Below are 20305 nucleotides of genomic sequence, written 5' to 3'. Positions count from 1 at the left end.
GGGAAGTTCTAGATACTTTTCCATACTTTGTATCTGGCGTACTTCACCTAATTTCCTCCGCAGTCTTAGGCTTCGGTGGCATTTATCACGCGCTTCTGGGACCCGAGACTCTTGAAGAATCTTTTCCATTCTTTGGTTATGTCTGGAAAGATAGAAATAAAATGACTACAATTTTGGGTATTCACTTAATTTTGTTAGGTCTAGGTGCTTTTCTTCTAGTACTCAAGGCTCTTTATTTTGGCGGTGTATATGATACCTGGGCCCCTGGGGGGGGAGATGTAAGAAAAATTACCAATTTGACCCTTAGTCCCAGTGTTATATTTGGTTATTTACTAAAATCTCCTTTTGGGGGAGAAGGGTGGATTGTTAGTGTAGATGATTTAGAAGATATAATTGGTGGACATGTATGGTTGGGTTTTATTTGTGTATTTGGGGGAATTTGGCATATTTTAACCAAACCCTTCGCATGGGCTCGCCGTGCATTTGTATGGTCTGGAGAAGCTTACTTGTCTTATAGTTTAGCTGCTTTATCTGTCTTTGGTTTTATCGCTTGTTGTTTTGTATGGTTCAATAATACAGCTTATCCGAGTGAGTTTTATGGACCCACCGGGCCAGAAGCTTCTCAAGCTCAAGCATTTACTTTTCTAGTTAGAGACCAGCGTCTTGGAGCTAATGTGGGATCCGCTCAAGGACCCACAGGTTTAGGGAAATATCTAATGCGTTCCCCAACTGGGGAGGTTATCTTTGGAGGGGAAACTATGCGTTTTTGGGACCTTCGTGCTCCATGGTTAGAACCTCTAAGGGGCCCCAACGGTTTGGACTTGAGTAGGTTGAAAAAAGACATACAACCTTGGCAAGAACGGCGCTCAGCAGAATATATGACCCACGCTCCTTTAGGCTCTTTAAATTCCGTGGGTGGCGTAGCGACCGAGATCAATGCAGTTAATTATGTCTCTCCTAGAAGTTGGTTATCAACTTCTCATTTTGTTCTAGGATTCTTCTTTTTTGTGGGCCATTTATGGCATGCAGGAAGAGCCCGAGCTGCTGCAGCAGGTTTTGAAAAGGGAATCGATCGTGATTTGGAACCTGTTCTTTACATGAACCCTCTTAACTAAGATTTTCTTATTTATACCTGTTCTACTTTTTTTCTGTTCTGGCTCGGTTATTCTATCTAGCCGAGCCATTCATTCCTTTTTATGAAAGAAAGATAAGGGACAGAATAAAAAAAAATGAAAGAAACAAACGTATTCAATAAGCAAAAGGAGAGAGAGGGATTCGAACCCTCGATAGTTCCTAGAACTATACCGGTTTTCAAGACCGGAGCTATCAACCACTCAGCCATCTCTCCACCGCCTAATCCTTATTTTACTCCTACAAATAGAACATAGCCATATAAAAAATAAAAATATTTATTAACCTCTAGAAAGATATCAGATACAAGTTCCTTTTCGATATATCTCTGTATACTGTATACACGGATACAGGATCCGCTATACCCGCTTGTGAAATAAAGACTAAATAACCTCCTCTCACCCCCATATCCAAATAAAAAAGAGGTTAAGTAATAAATTTTAATTAAAGAGAAGAATCAATGGATTCATGATTAAACCCCTCCTACTTCTTGTATTTTTTTACAATTTTGGTTAAGTGAGGGATCAAATATGTAGTCAACTTTATTTGATGGTAGCTTGGAGGATTAGAAATATGACTATTGCTTTCCAATTAGCTGTTTTTGCATTAATTGCGACTTCCTCAGTCTTAGTAATTAGTGTACCCCTTGTATTTGCTTCTCCTGATGGTTGGTCAAATAATAAAAATGTTGTATTTTCCGGTACATCATTATGGATTGGACTAGTCTTTCTCGTAGCTATTCTGAATTCTCTCATTTCTTAAATTAAATTTGGTTAATATTTAGTAACCCCATAAAAAAGAAATAATAAAGGCCATTTAAAAAATTCGAATAGTGAGACGTATTAAAACGCAATTTGCGTTCCGAATTGCTAGCTCTTCTCTTTCAGTATTATGAAATTCCCATTAGAATATTCATTGACAGATAATAAAAAAAGGAAAACTCTAATATCTAATATAATAGAATAGAAAATGAAATGAAACGGTCGACCCAGACATAGACGGTCGACCCAAGCGGATATACGCTATAAAATATATACCGTAGCGAGCGTAGTTCAATGGTAAAACATCTCCTTGCCAAGGAGAAGATACGGGTTCGATTCCCGCCGCTCGCCCGCTTAATTTATCAAAGTACTATGATAAAAAGTTTAGTCTAGTTAATTGTTTAACTACTTATATTAAATTAAGTATTAATTAAGTATTAGTCTAGTGCCGTATCCCTTACTATATTTACCCTTCCTTTGCATCCCCCTCAAAAAAAGAGGGCGCTCCGGAGGCAGAAATAGAACTAGCCAACAGAGCCCCAAAATTGGGTATTAACTGAGACAAACAACGGGCAAACTGTTTTTAAAAGGAAGGGAGAGGTAGACTGTCCCTTTCATTTCATTTTTATTTTCTGCAAGGTAGGGAGAAGCCTTGCGCCTTCTTTTTGTGAAGGCAAGTGGCTTCGCAAATTGCTCAATTTTGCCCTCTAGGGCCCGGAACTAATGAATAAAAAAGGGTTGGATACGCCCCTCTACCATATCTAGAGAAATAGAATACTCCTTTTATAGAGACTGCTAAGTGCGGAGACGGGAATCGAACCCGTGACCTCAAGGTTATGAGCCTCGTGAGCTACCAAACTGCTCTACTCCGCTCTGTAGTACCAGAAACTGGTGGACAAAAAAGGCTTGAATACAAGCCTTTAACATGTCTAGACAAATAGAATACTCCTTTTATACAGAATGGAGCGGGTAGCGGGAATCGAACCCGCATCGTTAGCTTGGAAGGCTAGGGGTTATAGTCGACGTTGGTTGATTATTTTTAACGTCTCTAATTCAAAACCGAACATGAAATTTTGATTTCATTCGGCTCCTTTATGGATATTCTCACCACTTAACATCTATGTCAGCTTTTCTATTTGAATGGAACCAAAGCTCTCTGCTTTCTAGATGATCCTTATAGAGTAGGAGATAGAAATTCTATCTAAATCCATCTAATCTACTTACTTCGTTCCCTAATTTCATTCAAGAGATCCTGAGGAAAAGAATTGGGTTTCCACCGAGCTGAAACAATATGCGGATGGTTCTAGTAAACCAAAACTATCGTTTTTTAGCTATTTGGCTTCCTTATCCTTTAACAAAAGAAGATTTAGTTACGATTGGAAATCAACTTTTTTGTATCTTCATCCATAGATCCTTTACTCATATTTTCAAAATTGGAATACTTAAATCCAATGCAAAATTATGCTTCGCGACTCTGTACTCATATCATAATCCAATTTTTATTTTGGATGCAATTTAAATTAGTTTTTGGGTACAAATCGCCAGAATGTATATTCTTCCTCAATATGCTATTGAGAGGAAAAGGATTTAATCCTTTATAAGAACTAAAGTTTTCATCGGAATATAAAAAAAAACTTAAGGATGCCTTAAGTATATCATTTCAAATTCAGTTATTAATAGAACGAATCACACTTTTACCACTAAACTATACCCGCTACATTGTATATTATGGTATAAATGGTACCCTTTGTCAAGGATAGCCATTTGACAAGGAGGCTAATTCCCCCTTATTGAATCAGATGGAGAAGGTTCATGACACTGAGCCATTGGTACTTCTACTTCGATCGCGCGCCTTTACTTTAGGATTTAGATAGCCCCTCTCCCTCTGGTCTGTAAAATAAATCTCTTCTTACCCTGCTAATAGCGCCTGAACCAAATGTATTTATTTTGATTAGGATCCTATCCTATTCTACGGTTACGACTACAATAATCATTATTTACTTTGCGAGGACGTAAGTGTGCCAGACTGCTAAATTGTTTTATTATTCCTACAATATAAACTAGGGGATATAGGGGGTAACACTGTCCCTATAAATTCCTTTTTTCCTTTTCTTTTTTGTCCAGAATTGAACAAAAAAGAAATTATAGAAGATGTTTTCTTCCCCCATTAAGTCCGAGCCATAGAGTAAGAGTGAGATGAGTTTTCCAAATTCATCATAGACTTTCCCTATGGCTTGATAGAAGTAAGAAGCAAAGAGTTGTAACTTAAAGAGTCGTAACTTAAAGAAAAAAACGGACAGGGCTGACAGATTTACCTGATGTAAAGAAGATCCTAAAAGTCTATGATTAGTCGACTCTCTCCATTTAACACTTTCCTCTCTCTCCTTTTTTCCACTGACTCAATGCTAGTTTATTAGATTCTTGTTTAAAAGAATCAAAAAAGTTCAATAGAACTAAGAACACATAAAAAATAGCATAGAGGATCAAGGCCATTACCAAAAGTTCCTCCCAAGGATCCTATCCTATTGGGTATCTGTTCCCTGCCTTTTCCCGCTAGGATTGGAAATCTTATATTTTCCATATACCATTGAATCCTTGGGGTTCCAGAATCCGCCTATTTTACTAGCCTTCGGAAACGGAAAACCATGAACCAAGAAGAGTTGGGTATGTTTTTTTTTCTTAATTTTATTTTGAGCTCTCAAGATATCAATACATATACAATCTATACATAATGTCTCTCTCTATATCTCTATATATTATATATATATAATATGTACATTATGCAGTAGACCCATAATGGGAAATCAAAGTGGCAAATTTTTGAATTAAATAAAAAGCCCTTTTAACTCAGTGGTAGAGTAATGCCATGGTAAGGCATAAGTCATCGGTTCAAATCCGATAAAGGGCTTTTTAAATTAGTGGTAGAGTAATCTCGTGCTAAGACGTAAGTCATTGGTTCGAATCTGATAGAGTACTTTTCTACTAAATTGATTCGCTTTTTTCTTTGTTTTTGAAGCTTTCTCTTTAGAGAATTTTATGACTTAGTGCGGGATGAATGCATTTTTGGTCTGAACACTAAATGAAGCACGGAATGGAAATAAAAAAAAAATTGGACTCTTTTTCATCTTATCTTAGATCAATAAAATAACTACCTGTACTGAACTAATCTAGAATCCCTTTTAGTAATCCATTCTTATTCTATACATTTAAAATGAATTTCCCTAAAAGGTAGAGGATGATCCATGAATTAATCTAACCATCAACTAAAAAAATCCTAGATGAAAACATAGCAGAAAAGTTAGAAAAACTCTTTGCTTTGGATCTAGTTATACTTTTCGAGTATATTGACAATTCAAAAAAACTGCTCATACTATGATTATAGTATAATCACGAGCGGTTGTATATGGCCCTATCGTCTAGTGATGCCCCTATCGTCTAGTGGTTCAGGACATCTCTCTTTCAAGGAGGCAGCGGGGATTCGACTTCCCCTGGGGGTAGGGAGTATTATGAAAGGAGGTTAATCATAGATTAGCAAAAACCCTAGAATAAATTCTTCCTGGGTCGATGCCCGAGTGGTTAATGGGGACGGACTGTAAATTCGTTGACAATGTCTACGCTGGTTCAAATCCAGCTCGGCCCAAAAATCTAGGGCTTCGTGAATATGAACTAAATCCTTTTGTTTTTCTCCCATAAAATAAAATGTCTGATCTATAGAAATAAAAGAGAAATAAAAAAGGGGATTTTTTTTTCTAATCCATATCTCTCTCATTCCTTTCTTACAAACAAAAGAGTTTTTCTTGTTGAAGGGTGGATTATTATCCATTTTTAGTGATAAAAAATCACGACATACTAGTTATGTCACTCTCACTATACCCACGTATAATATAATATTAATATGTGGGTATGTAGTATATGATTCGTCTATTTCTTAGAGTACGACAGACGAATCGAATCTTCTTATGGTTCTATTTAAGAATGGGTATGCCATACACCCCGCGGGGATTGTAGTTCAATTGGTCAGAGCACCGCCCTGTCAAGGCGGAAGCTGCGGGTTCGAGCCCCGTCAGTCCCGAACTAGGGTTCAATGAATGGAGAAATTCATATTTCCTTTTTCCATGAAAAAAAAGGGGCAGGGAGCAAGATCAAATACCCATAGGGCACCCTTACTTCACTTTTTTATTTTGCATCTCTCATTAAAGAGGGAGGGAAGGAGTATAGGAATTTTTTTCACTACTCCCGATCGATAAAGATAAAGAAAGACACACATACGATATGTGGATTAGTAGAATTTTAGGATATTACTCTATCTTTCTTTATGATGATACCATCCTCATCTTAATTTCCTATTCCACTGTTATGGAATAGAGTACCGGTATTTTACCGGAATCCATACATAAATTGTATTCCCTTTTTATTTCAGACCTCTTTTCCCCATCTCACTTCTACTGCTTATTTGGATGTCTATGTGACCCATAGAAAGTTGCTCATATAATACATACATAATTGTATGTATAACTATAAGAAAAAGGAAGAGAAATTGTATAAGATTAAGAAAGCTCGTGGGTTAGAGATATAGAAAAGAAAAAGTAGAAAAAAAAGGATTAAAAAAGAGGGAATTCCTAATCCAATCAAAAAACCCATTTTGGTCTTAGTATGGATATAGGATCTTCCTATGTTATACTATATAACTCTCATCCATGAATTGATTTGATAGATCCGATATTCATAATATTGAATTGATTCAGTATTATCAGAATGCAAGCCCTACCCTTGAATTTACAAGATACCCCTTTTTCCTCTCCATGGGATTACATCCCGAGTTATTGTGAAAATAAAAAATAAAGAGGTTATGGAAGTCAATATTCTCGCATTTATTGCTACTGCACTGTTCATTCTAATTCCTACTTCTTTTTTACTTATTATTTATGTAAAAACAGTCAGCCAAAATAATTAAGTGGAATTCCAATTAATCATTGAAGAAATGAAAAAGGGATTAAATAAAAAAAATCCAAGTCTTAAATGAAAGGATCTGGTTGGAATCTTAAAGTGTGGTAGAAAGAACTACATATAGTTTTTTCTACGACACTTTAGAGTCTTTCTATTATATTATCTTTGAATCTACATAGAATAGATTAGTAGATTGAAATAGTTAAGTAGTCTAATTCAATTTCTTTTTTCATTGCATCCACTTAATTTCAATCAGGTCAAAATAAAAAAATCGAAGACAATTCTTGACCAAAGAATCCATGGAAGGAAAGAAAAATAATATAAGAATAGACTATAGTAAAAAGTAAAAGGAAAAAACCAGCGAATCTTTCATGCTTAAATATCCCGCGAGATGCTTCAAAAGAGAATAAAAATTATTCTAAGAATAAAGAAAGAGTATAAAACAAATGGAAAATGTGTGATATGCCGTGAATAGTTCCGTGGAAGAAAGTCTAATTTTCTTATGTATAGAACTTTTTTTAACCATTAGTCATTTCTAGTAGAAATTCTTAATTGGTATAATGGCTCTTTCTTACAATACAAGAGTTTCTTACAGGAGTGAAACAAAACTAAAGAAAAAGATTAAAGAATAACGTTTGACAAAATAATTAATGCAAAACGATCAATTAAAAAAAGAATTGATACAACAATTTGATTACTTAATCAATTAGTAGTATCGTATCCCTAGAGTCCACTCCTTCCCCATACTACTAGTGAAAGAGAAAATGTAAAGACTACCATTAAAGCAGCCCAAGCGAGACTTACTATATCCATCTAAATTATGTCTCCTATTTCTATGAAGGGATTATTCTACTATTGATCAATAATCATAGTGGAATCAAGGGTACAGAGTCAAAAAGGGCTTCTGCCCTAAGGCCATGGATCAATCAGTTCAAGGAATTTACTCCTAACAAATTCTTATAGGAATTCTTGTAGAATTAGAGAGCATTAAAAATACGATACTATAAAGCCCTTTTTTCCTTACCTTAAAAAAGAAAGAGTACGGGAATGATGTCCTGAATAGAAGAAGCGGGAATAGGAAGATTTTTTATTCCTTTTGTTACTCTAGTGTATGTAGGTCACATAAGATGTACGATAAAAAAATGTATGATAATTAGGAAGTCTTGATATTCTTTCGTGGAGTCCCTTCTGGAATCTTAGATTGAAAAAGAGAAGAATGCCCCTTAGGGACCTTTCTTTGGATACCAAGATTTCTGACATCTTATCCTCGTATTTAAAAATTCTCAAATCGAATCAATTAAGAACCAATTCAAATTCATATAATAAAAGAATAAGGAAACACTACCTCACCCCTATTGATAACCATTTTGGCCACTACCGCCAAAACAAACCCTAACCCTAGTTTAAGGATAGAACTATGGTATGGTTTCTCTAAACCCAGTATCGGCAGGCTTAGTTACTCTCTTGCCCGAACTTATGCGAAGTAAAAATTGATTGAATTCGATCAGTACTAGAAAACCTAAGTATTTTATTGATCAGGCGGCACCCAGATTTGAACTGGGGATAAAGGATTTGCAGTCCCCTGCCTTACCGCTTGGCCATGCCGCCAAAAAATCCGATCGAAAATCTAGAAAACAGCAAGTATTCATCCACGTTTTCTTACGAAAAGCCCCTTTCTTTTATTTTGAATATAATTAAACTTACTTTTTTCCAATCTTTTTCAAAAAAGATACTCCTGCTTTTTTTGATCCAGTTTCGATTATTCTCCTCGATAGATTCTATCTTAAAACATACATTGCTAACACAATAAAACTTCCCATTTCTTTCTATTGAGATGAAAAAGAAGAAAAGTGGATTTCTAGTCACAGGCTGCAAAATTCAGAACAAATTGGAACCATTAACTAGAATTCTCTTTCTTTTTTGAATTGCAGTAGTGAACTACTCTTAAATCGGTATTATCTCCCCCCCTTCAATTTCAATGGCATAATAAAATATTATGGCTTTATGCTTAATCCGTGTATAGGTGAACTTTAGGTCCGAGCAGCATTATTATCCAAAGATCCCCTTTATGTACATATCTCTATGGGGAATCGTGCTTTAATTTTTCAAAGTATTAAATTAAATATCTTGAATAAAAAAAGGAAATTTGCTCTGATATTAGAGTATAACCTGACTATCTTGGCCTACCCAAGTGAAATTACGATAAAAGAAAAGCATGGATATGGGGAGAGGTGGATAATTAGATTGGCATGTACTTAAAAAAGGGACTTACTTTATTTTAGAATTCCACAATGAAATACTTAATTTTCTAGCAATTATACTACTCCGATCCGAAATAAAAAAGAACCCTCAAATTATTTTTAGAAATTAAAGTAAGCACGCTATTCTAAATCGAAGTAAAGTAAAACTTTCTAGTGTATTATATTACGGCTTTATTACATTCATAGAAAGGGGATAAAATGAGAAATCTTTGCCATTCAATCTGATTAGAATATTATAAAGTATAAGTGGCATAATTTTTTTTGTAGGAATATTTTAGCAATTCATTTTCATTTCATTTGTACCCCTGGTAAACTAGAATTTTCGTCGAAATGGTCTCTATTCATATGTATGAAATACATATATGAAATACGTATGTGGAGTTCCCTAGAATTTCATGTGATTCAGTAAACAGAATATAGATTCCATGATTGCTAGATCAATCCGTAGGGATTGATGAAGAGTGAGCTGATAATGGAATTTTTCTTTGATAAACAGGAAACTTAAGATTAAGATGCTCCGGAATGGAAACGAGGGAATGTCCACAATACCCGGATTTAGTCAGATCCAATTCGAGGGATTTTTTAGGTTCATTAATCAAGCCTTGGCAGAAGAACTTGACAAGTTTCCAACAATTAAAGATCCAGATCACGAAATTGCATTTCAATTATTTGCGAAAGGATATCAATTGCTAGAACCCTCGATAAAAGAAAGAGATGCTGTGTATGAATCACTCACCTATTCTTCCGAATTATATGTATCTGCGAGATTAATTTTTGGTTTCGATGTGCAAAAGCAAACCATTTCTATCGGAAACATTCCTATAATGAATTCCTTAGGAACCTTTATTATAAATGGAATATACCGAATTGTGATCAATCAAATATTGCTAAGTCCTGGTATTTACTACCGCTCGGAATTAGATCATAAGGGAATTTCTATCTACACCGGGACTATAATATCAGATTGGGGAGGGAGATCGGAATTAGCAATTGATAAAAAAGAAAGGATATGGGCTCGCGTGAGTAGAAAACAAAAGATATCTATTCTAGTTCTATCATCAGCTATGGGTTCGAATCTAAGAGAAATTCTAGATAATGTTTCCTACCCTGAAATTTTCTTGTCTTTCCCGAATGCTAAGGAGAAGAAGAGGATTGAGTCAAAAGAAAAAGCTATTTTGGAGTTTTATCAACAATTTGCTTGTGTAGGTGGGGACCTGGTATTTTCGGAGTCCTTATGCGAGGAATTACAAAAGAAATTTTTTCAACAAAAATGTGAATTAGGAAGGATTGGTCGACGAAATATGAATCGGAGACTTAATCTTGATATACCTCAGAACAATACATTCTTGTTACCACGAGATGTATTGGCCGCTACGGATCATTTGATTGGAATGAAATTTGGAACGGGTATACTTGACGATGACGATATGAATCACTTGAAAAATAAACGTATTCGTTCGGTTGCGGATCTGTTACAAGATCAATTCGGATTGGCTCTTGGTCGTTTACAACATGCAGTTCAAAAAACTATTCGTAGAGTATTCATACGTCAATCGAAACCGACTCCCCAAACTTTGGTAACTCCAACTTCAACTTCAATTTTATTAATAACTACTTATGAGACCTTTTTTGGCACATACCCATTATCTCAAGTTTTTGATCAAACGAATCCATTGACACAAACTGTTCATGGGCGAAAAGTGAGTTGTTTAGGTCCTGGAGGGTTGACGGGGAGAACCGCAAGTTTTCGGAGCCGAGATATTCATCCGAGTCACTATGGGCGTATTTGTCCAATTGACACGTCTGAAGGAATCAATGTTGGACTTACTGGATCCTTAGCAATTCATGCGAGAATTGATCACTTGTGGGGATCTATAGAGAGTCCGTTTTATGAAATATCTGCTGAGAAAGCAAAAGAAAAAAAAGAGAGACAGGTGGTTTATCTATCACCAAATAGAGATGAGTATTATATGATAGCAGCAGGAAATTCTTTGTCCTTGAATCAAGGTATTCAGGAAGAACAGGTTGTTCCAGCTAGATACCGCCAAGAATTCTTGACTATTGCATGGGAACAGATTCATGTTAGAAGTATTTTTCCTTTCCAATATTTTTCTATTGGGGGTTCTCTCATTCCTTTTATTGAGCACAATGATGCGAATCGGGCTTTAATGAGTTCTAATATGCAGCGCCAAGCAGTTCCACTTTCTCGGTCCGAGAAATGCATTGTTGGAACTGGATTGGAACGCCAAACAGCTCTAGATTCGAGGGTTTCCGTTATAGCCGAACGCGAGGGAAAGATCATTTCTACTGATAGTCATAAGATACTTTTATCAAGTAGTGGGAAGACTATAAGTATTCCTTTAGTTAACCACCGTCGCTCTAACAAAAATACTTGTATGCACCAAAAACCTCGGGTTCCACGGGGTAAATCCATTAAAAAAGGACAAATTTTAGCAGAAGGAGCTGCTACAGTTGGGGGGGAACTTGCTTTAGGAAAAAACGTATTAGTAGCTTATATGCCATGGGAAGGTTACAATTTTGAAGACGCAGTACTAATTAGCGAACGTTTGGTATATGAGGATATTTATACCTCTTTTCACATCCGGAAATATGAAATTCAGACGGATACGACAAGCCAGGGCTCCGCTGAAAAAATCACTAAAGAAATACCACATCTAGAAGAACATTTACTCCGCAATTTGGACAAAAATGGAGTTGTTAGGTTGGGATCCTGGGTAGAAACTGGTGATATTTTAGTAGGTAAATTAACGCCTCAGATAGCGAGCGAATCATCATATATCGCAGAAGCTGGATTATTACGGGCCATATTCGGCCTTGAGGTTTCCACTTCAAAAGAAACTTCTCTGAAATTACCTATAGGTGGAAGAGGGCGCGTTATCGATGTGAAATGGATCCAAAGGGACCCCCTCGACATAATGGTTCGTGTATATATTTTACAGAAACGTGAAATCAAAGTTGGGGATAAAGTAGCCGGAAGACATGGGAATAAAGGGATCATTTCCAAAATTTTGCCTAGGCAAGATATGCCCTATTTGCAAGATGGAACACCCGTTGATATGGTCTTCAATCCCTTAGGAGTACCCTCCCGAATGAATGTGGGACAAATATTTGAAAGCTCGCTCGGATTAGCGGGGGATCTGCTAAAGAAACATTATAGAATAGCACCCTTTGATGAGAGATATGAGCAAGAGGCTTCAAGAAAACTTGTGTTTTCAGAATTATATGAAGCCAGTAAAGAAACAAAAAATCCATGGGTATTTGAACCCGAGTACCCGGGAAAAAGCAGAATATTTGATGGAAGAACAGGCGACCCCTTTGAGCAACCTGTTCTAATAGGGAAGTCCTATATCTTAAAATTAATTCATCAAGTTGATGAGAAAATTCATGGGCGTTCTACTGGGCCCTACTCACTTGTTACACAACAACCGGTTAGAGGAAGAGCCAAGCAAGGGGGACAACGAGTAGGAGAAATGGAAGTTTGGGCTTTAGAAGGATTTGGTGTTGCTCATATTTTACAAGAGATACTTACTTATAAATCTGACCATCTTATAGCTCGCCAAGAAATACTTAATGCTACGATCTGGGGAAAAAGAATACCTAATCATGAGGATCCTCCAGAATCTTTTCGAGTGCTCGTTCGAGAACTACGATCTTTGGCTCTAGAACTGAATCATTTCCTTGTATCTGAAAAGAACTTCCAGGTTAATAGGGAGGAAGTTTGATCGGAATAAATATAAATTCTTTTCTTATTTCTATTTTATGATTGACCAATATAAACATCAACAACTTCAAATTGGACTCGTTTCCCCTCAACAAATAAAGGCTTGGGCTAACAAAAACCTACCTAATGGAGAAGCCGTTGGCGAAGTCACAAGGCCCTCTACTTTTCATTATAAAACCGATAAACCAGAAAAAGATGGATTGTTTTGCGAAAGAATCTTTGGACCCATAAAAAGCGGGATTTGCGGTTGTGGCAATTCTCGAGCGAGCGGAGCTGAAAACGAAGACGAAAGATTTTGCCAAAAATGCGGGGTAGAATTTGTGGATTCTCGGATACGAAGATATCAAATGGGATACATCAAACTCGCATGTCCCGTGACTCATGTGTGGTATTTGAAAGGTCTTCCTAGTTATATCGCGAATCTTTTAGATAAACCTCTTAAGAAGTTGGAGGGCCTAGTATACGGCGATTTCTCTTTTGCTAGGCCCAGCACTAAAAAACCCACTTTTTTACGATTACGAGGTTTATTCGAAGAGGAAATTGCATCCTGTAACCACAGCATTTCTCCCTTTTTTTCTACCCCAGGCTTTGCAACATTTCGAAATCGGGAAATTGCGACAGGAGCAGGTGCTATTAGAGAACAATTAGCAGATTTGGATTTGCGAATTATTATAGAGAATTCTTTGGTCGAATGGAAGGAATTAGAAGACGAGGGGTATAGTGGAGATGAGTGGGAAGATAGAAAAAGACGAATAAGAAAAGTTTTTTTGATTAGACGCATGCAATTGGCGAAACATTTTATTCAAACAAATGTAGAACCAGAATGGATGGTTTTGTGCTTATTACCGGTTCTTCCTCCCGAATTGAGACCTATTGTTTATAGGTCTGGAGATAAAGTAGTGACTTCAGACATTAATGAACTTTATAAGAGAGTTATCCGTCGGAACAACAATCTTGCCTATCTATTAAAAAGAAGTGAATTAGCGCCAGCAGATTTAGTAATGTGCCAGGAAAAATTGGTACAAGAAGCCGTGGATACACTTCTTGATAGTGGGTCCCGCGGGCAACCGACGAGGGATGGTCACAATAAAGTATACAAATCACTTTCAGATGTAATTGAAGGTAAAGAGGGAAGGTTTCGCGAGACTCTGCTTGGGAAACGGGTCGATTACTCGGGGCGTTCTGTCATTGTTGTGGGTCCTTCGCTTTCATTACATCAATGTGGATTACCTCTAGAGATAGCAATAAAGCTTTTTCAGCTATTTGTAATTCGCGATTTAATCACGAAACGCGCCACTTCTAATGTCAGGATTGCTAAAAGGAAAATTTGGGAAAAGGAACCCATTGTATGGGAAATACTTCAAGAAGTTATGCGGGGACATCCTGTACTGTTAAATAGAGCACCTACTCTGCATAGATTAGGCATACAGGCCTTTCAACCCACTTTAGTAGAGGGGCGTACTATTTCTTTACACCCATTAGTGTGTAAGGGTTTCAATGCAGACTTTGATGGAGATCAAATGGCTGTTCATCTACCTTTATCCTTGGAAGCTCAGGCGGAAGCCCGTTTACTTATGTTTTCTCATATGAATCTCTTATCTCCTGCTATTGGGGATCCTATTTGCGTACCAACCCAAGACATGCTTATCGGGCTTTATGTATTAACAATTGGAAAGCGTCGAGGTATTTGTGCAAATAGATATAATAGTTTCAGAAACTATCCAAATTTAAAAGTCAATTACAATAATAATAATTCTAAGTATAGGAAAGATAAAGAACCCCATTTTTCTAGTTCTTATGATGCACTGGGAGCTTATAGACAAAAACTAATCAGTTTAGATAGTCCCTTGTGGCTACGATGGAACCTGGATCAACGCGTCATTGGGTCAAGAGAAGTTCCGATTGAAATTCAATATGAATCTTTGGGGACTTATCATGAGATTTATGCTCACTATCTAATAATGGGAAATAGAAAAAAAGAAATTCGTTCGATATACATTCGAACCACTCTTGGTCATATTTCTTTTTATAGAGAAATAGAGGAAGCCGTACAAGGATTTAGTCAGGCCTATTCATACACTACCTAAACAAGAAAGTTAGATTCGGCGATGCCCCTCCCCTTTGCTTTCGGGGGGCATTCCGATTTCCCTAGTATCATCATTATTTGCCACGCGAATCCAGATTGAGATTGAGGCAATTAAGTTAATTAAATTTTCGAATCACTGACTCAGGCCCATTGTCGAATCCTACTCAGCAATTGTCGAATCCTACTCAGCCGAAAAGGGGGTACTTATGTATGGCGGAACGGGCCAATCTGGTCTTTCATAATAAAGAGATAGACGGAACTGGTATGAAACGACTTATTAGCAGATTAATAGATCATTTTGGAATGGGATATACATCCCATATACTGGATCAACTAAAGACTCTGGGCTTCTATCAAGCCACTACTACATCGATTTCGTTAGGAATCGAGGATCTTTTAACAATACCCTCTAAGGGATGGTTAGTCCAAGACGCGGAACAACAGAGTTTTCTTTTGGAGAAACACTATTATTATGGGGCTGTACACGCGGTAGAAAAATTACGCCAATCTGTTGAGATATGGTATGCGACAAGTGAATATTTGAAACAAGAAATGAATTCAAATTTTCGGATAACGGATCCTTCTAATCCAGTCTATCTAATGTCTTTTTCAGGAGCCAGAGGAAATGCATCTCAAGTACACCAATTAGTAGGTATGAGAGGATTAATGTCGGACCCTCAAGGACAAATGATTGATTTACCTATTCAAAGCAATTTACGCGAGGGACTTTCTTTGACAGAATATATAATTTCCTGCTATGGAGCCCGCAAAGGGGTTGTAGATACTGCTGTACGAACAGCAGATGCTGGATATCTTACACGTAGACTTGTTGAAGTAGTTCAACATATTATTGTGCGTAGAAGAGATTGTGGTACTATCCGAGGTATTTCTGTAAGTCCTCAAAATGGGATGACGGAAAAACTTTTTGTCCAAACACTAATTGGTCGTGTATTAGCAGACGATATATATATCGGTTCACGATGCATTGCCGCGCGAAATCAAGATATTGGAATTGGATTAGTCAATCGATTCATAACTGCCTTTCGAGCACAACCATTTCGAGCACAACCAATATATATTAGAACCCCCTTTACTTGCCGAAGCACTTCTTGGATCTGTCAATTATGCTATGGCCGGAGTCCTACTCATAGTGATCTGGTGGAATTGGGAGAAGCCGTAGGTATTATTGCGGGTCAATCAATTGGGGAGCCAGGGACTCAACTAACATTAAGAACTTTTCATACTGGCGGAGTATTCACAGGGGGTACTGCCGACCTTGTACGATCCCCTTCGAATGGAAAAATCCAATTCAATGAGAATTTGGTTCACCCCACACGTACCCGTCATGGACAGCCTGCTTTTCTATGTTATATAGACTTGCATGTAACTATTCAGAGTCAAGATATTCTATATAGTGTGAATATTCCCTCAAAAAGCTTGATTCTAGTGCAAAATGATCAATATGTAAAATCTGAACAAGTAATTGCGGAGATTCGTGCCGGAACGTCCACTTTACATTTTAAAGAAAGGGTACAAAAGCATATTTATTCTGAATCAGACGGCGAAATGCACTGGAGTACTGATGTTTACCATGCGCCCGAATATCAATATGGTAATCTTCGTCGATTACCAAAAACAAGCCATTTATGGATATTATCCGTAAGTATGTGCAGATCCAGTATAGCGTCTTTTTCACTCCACAAGGATCAAGATCAAATGAATACTTATGGTAAAAAAGATAGGGAAATTCTTGATTATTCAACGTCGGATCGAATCATGTCCAATGGCCATTGGAATTTGATCTATCCTTCTATTTTTCAAGATAATTCAGATTTGTTGGCGAAAAAGCGAAGAAATAGGTTCGTCATTCCATTACAATATCATCAAGAACAAGAGAAAGAACTAATATCCTGTTTTGGGATTTCGATTGAAATCCCCTTTATGGGTGTTTTACGTAGAAATACTATTTTTGCTTATTTTGACGATCCCCGATACAGAAAAGATAAAAAGGGTTCAGGAATTGTTAAATTTAGATATAGGACCCTAGAAGAAGAATATAGGACTCGAGCGGAAGACTCAGAAGAGGAATATGAGACCCTAGAACACGAATACAGGACCCGAGAGGACGAATATGAAACCCTAGAAGAATCTAAATATGGAATCCTAGAAGACGAATACGAATATGAAACCCTAGAAAACGAATATGGGAGCCCAGAAAACAAATATGGGAACCCAGAGAACGAATATAGGACTTTAGAGAAAGACTCAGAAGAGGAATATGGGAACCCAGAGAGCAAATATAGGACCCAAGAGGACGAATATGGAACTTTAGAAGAAGACTCAGAAGACGAATATGGCAGCCCCGGGGAAAGCGGCGAGGAAAAATATGGTACTTTAGAGGAAGACTCAGAAGAAGACTCAGAGGACGAATACGAGAGCCCAGAGGAAGATTCCATCTTAAAAAAAGAGGGTTTGATTGAGCATCGAGGAACAAAAGAATTTAGTCTAAAATACCAAAAAGAAGTAGATCGGTTTTTTTTCATTCTTCAAGAACTTCATATCTTGCCGAGATCTTCATCCCTAAAGATACTTGACAATAGTATTATTGGAGTGGATACACAACTCACAAAAAATACAAGAAGTGGACTAGGCGGACTGGTCCGAGTGAAGAGAAAAAAAAGCCATACGGAACTCAAAATATTTTCCGGAGATATTCATTTTCCTGAAGAGGCAGATAAGATATTAGGTGGGTGTTTGATACCGCCAGAAAGACAAAAAAAAGATTCTAAGGAATCAAAAAAAAAGAAAAATTGGGTCTATGTTCAACGGAAAAAAATTCTCAAGAGCAAGGAAAAGTATTTTGTTTCCGTTCGCCCTACAGTGGCATATGAAATGGACGAAGGAAGAAATTTAGCAACACTTTTCCCGCAGGATCTCTTGCAAGAAGAAAATAATCTCCAAATTCGACTTGTCAATTTTATTTATCATGAAAATAGCAAGTTAACTCAAAGAATTTATCACACAAATAGTCAATTTGTTAGAACTTGCTTAGTAGTGAATTGGGAACAAGAAGAAAAAGAAAAGGCTGGTGCTTCCCTTGTTGAGGTAAGAGCAAATGATCTTATTCGCGATTTCCTAAGAATTGAGTTAGTCAAGTCCACTATTTCGTATACACGAAAAAGGTATGATAGGACAAGTGGAGGACCGACTCCCCATAATAGGTTAGATCGCGCCAATAGCAATTCTTTTTATTCCAAGGCGAAGATTGAATCACTTAGCCAACATCAAGAAGCTATTGGCACTTTGTTGAATCGAAATAAAGAATACCAATCTTTGATGATTTTGTCGGCATCCAACTGTTCTCGAATTGGTTTATTCAAGAATTCAAAACATCCCAATGCGATAAAAGAATGGAATCCTAGAATTCCTATTCTAGAAATTTTTGGGCCCTTAGGGGCTATTGTAGCTAGTATATCGCATTTTTCTTCATCTTACTATTTACTAACGCATAATAAAATCCTGCTAAAAAAATATTTGTTCGTTGACAATTTGAAACAAACCTTCCAAGTACTTCAAGAACTTAAATACTCTTTAATAGATGAAAATAAAAGGATTTCCAATTTCGATAGTAACATAATGTTGGATCCATTCCTTTTGAATTGTCACTTTGTCCATCATGATTCTTGGGAAGAGACATTGGCAATAATTCACCTTGGACAATTTATTTGTGAAAATGTATGTCTATTTAAATCGCACATAAAAAAATCTGGTCAAATTTTCAGTGTAAATATGGATTCCTTTGTTATAAGAGCAGCTAAACCTTATTTGGCCACTACAGGAGCAACTGTTAATGGTCATTATGGAGAAATCCTTTACAAGGGAGATAGGTTAGTTACGTTTATATATGAAAAATCGAGATCTAGTGACATAACGCAAGGTCTTCCAAAAGTGGAACAAATCTTTGAAGCGCGTTCAATTGATTCATTATCCCCCAATCTCGAAAGGAGAATTGAGGATTGGAATGAGCGTATACCAAGAATTCTTGGGGTCCCTTGGGGATTCTTGATTGGAGCTGAGCTAACCATAGCCCAAAGTCGTATTTCTTTGGTTAATAAAATCCAAAAGGTTTATCGATCCCAAGGGGTACAGATCCATAATAGACATATAGAGATTATTATACGCCAAGTAACATCAAAAGTGCGGGTTTCCGAAGATGGAATGTCTAATGTTTTTTCGCCTGGGGAATTAATCGGACTATTGCGAGCGGAACGAGCAGGGCGAGCTTTGGATGAATCGATCTATTATCGGGCAATCTTATTGGGAATAACAAGGGCTTCCCTGAATACCCAAAGTTTCATATCTGAAGCAAGTTTTCAAGAAACTGCTCGAGTTTTAGCAAAAGCTGCCCTACGAGGTCGCATTGATTGGTTGAAAGGCTTGAAAGAAAACGTAGTTCTGGGGGGGATTATACCTGTTGGTACCGGATTCCAAAAATTTGTGCATCGTTCCCCACAAGACAAGAACCTTTATTTCGAAATAAAAAAAAAAAATCTATTCGCGTCGGAAATGAGAGATTTTTTGTTTCTCCATACAGAATTAGTTTCTTCAGATTCTGACGTAACAAACAATTTTTATGAGACATAAAAACCCCCATTTAACATTTAACCCTAAGGATACATAAAACATATTTTTTACTTTACTAGACTTTTGAACTTAGAACACTAACAGGTTAAATTTTAGATTTTTAAGATTTTTATTTTAATAAGTAAAACAAGTCAGTTAATTCATTAAATTAAGGTTTTGTTTATACCATGTATCAATGTATCAATGGCCAACTCTTAGTACAAGGTTCTCTCAGAACAATTATTATTTTATTTATTTCAAGCTATTTCGGATCTTTCTTAATCTTCAAAAAGAAATAAATTCCGTAATGGAATGTTAGGATGAAAAAAAAAGGAAGTGTGGAAAAAATGACAAGAAGATATTGGAACATTAATTTGAAAGAGATGATAGAAGCAGGAGTTCATTTTGGTCATGGTATTAAGAAATGGAATCCTAAAATGGCCCCTTACATTTCGGCAAAGCGTAAAGGTACTCATATTATAAATCTCGCTAGAACGGCCCGTTTTTTATCAGAAGCTTGTGATTTAGTTTTTGATGCAGCAAGTCAGGGAAAAAGTTTCTTAATTGTTGGTACCAAAAAAAGAGCAACAGATTTAGTAGCATCAGCTGCAATAAGGGCTCGTTGTCATTATGTTAATAAAAAGTGGTTCAGTGGTATGTTAACGAATTGGTCGATTACGAAAACTAGACTTTCTCAATTTAGAGACTTAAGAGCGGAAGAAAAAATGGGAAAATTCCACCATCTCCCAAAAAG

General features: G+C 36.7%; 2 protein-coding genes and 6 non-coding genes across 8 annotated transcripts; 5 read left to right on the top strand and 3 right to left on the bottom strand.

Annotated features, from left to right (window-relative positions):
* Positions 1 to 1260: 1260 nt before the first annotated feature.
* Positions 1261 to 1348, bottom strand: TRNAS-UGA. Its single transcript has one exon. It is a non-coding gene; the product is annotated as a tRNA-Ser (tRNA).
* An 824-nt stretch (positions 1349 to 2172) lies between these two features.
* On the top strand, positions 2173 to 2243 carry TRNAG-GCC. Its single transcript has one exon. It is a non-coding gene; the product is annotated as a tRNA-Gly (tRNA).
* A 104-nt stretch (positions 2244 to 2347) lies between these two features.
* LOC123422968 (DNA-directed RNA polymerase subunit beta) lies at positions 2348 to 13589 on the top strand. The gene has a single exon (XM_045107754.1). It carries the CDS (start codon positions 9613 to 9615, stop codon positions 12841 to 12843), a length of 3231 nt encoding a protein of 1076 aa, XP_044963689.1. The 5' UTR covers positions 2348 to 9612; the 3' UTR covers positions 12844 to 13589.
* Positions 2692 to 2765, bottom strand: TRNAM-CAU. Its single transcript has one exon. It is a non-coding gene; the product is annotated as a tRNA-Met (tRNA).
* On the top strand, positions 4729 to 4800 carry TRNAT-GGU. The gene has a single exon. It is a non-coding gene; the product is annotated as a tRNA-Thr (tRNA).
* Positions 5451 to 5532, top strand: TRNAY-GUA. Its single transcript has one exon. It is a non-coding gene; the product is annotated as a tRNA-Tyr (tRNA).
* TRNAC-GCA lies at positions 8377 to 8447 on the bottom strand. The gene has a single exon. It is a non-coding gene; the product is annotated as a tRNA-Cys (tRNA).
* A 1527-nt stretch (positions 13590 to 15116) lies between the features above and the next one.
* Positions 15117 to 20270, top strand: LOC123422967 (DNA-directed RNA polymerase subunit beta''). Its single transcript, XM_045107753.1, has one exon. It carries the CDS (start codon positions 15139 to 15141, stop codon positions 19570 to 19572), a length of 4434 nt encoding a protein of 1477 aa, XP_044963688.1. The 5' UTR covers positions 15117 to 15138; the 3' UTR covers positions 19573 to 20270.
* The last annotated feature ends 35 nt before the right edge of the window (positions 20271 to 20305 follow it).

The sequence above is a fragment of the Hordeum vulgare genome, unplaced genomic scaffold (assembly GCF_904849725.1).
Source record: "Hordeum vulgare subsp. vulgare unplaced genomic scaffold, MorexV3_pseudomolecules_assembly, whole genome shotgun sequence".
Classification (NCBI taxonomy): Eukaryota; Viridiplantae; Streptophyta; class Magnoliopsida; order Poales; family Poaceae; genus Hordeum; species Hordeum vulgare.
This window is presented reverse-complemented; position numbering and strand designations above follow the sequence as displayed.

Excerpts from the sequence above, each read along its gene's own strand:
- LOC123422968 (XM_045107754.1), top strand. The coding sequence starts at position 9,613 with ATGCTCCGGAATGGAAACGAGGGAATGTCCACAATACCCGGATTTAGT.
- LOC123422967 (XM_045107753.1), top strand. The coding sequence starts at position 15,139 with ATGGCGGAACGGGCCAATCTGGTCTTTCATAATAAAGAGATAGACGGA.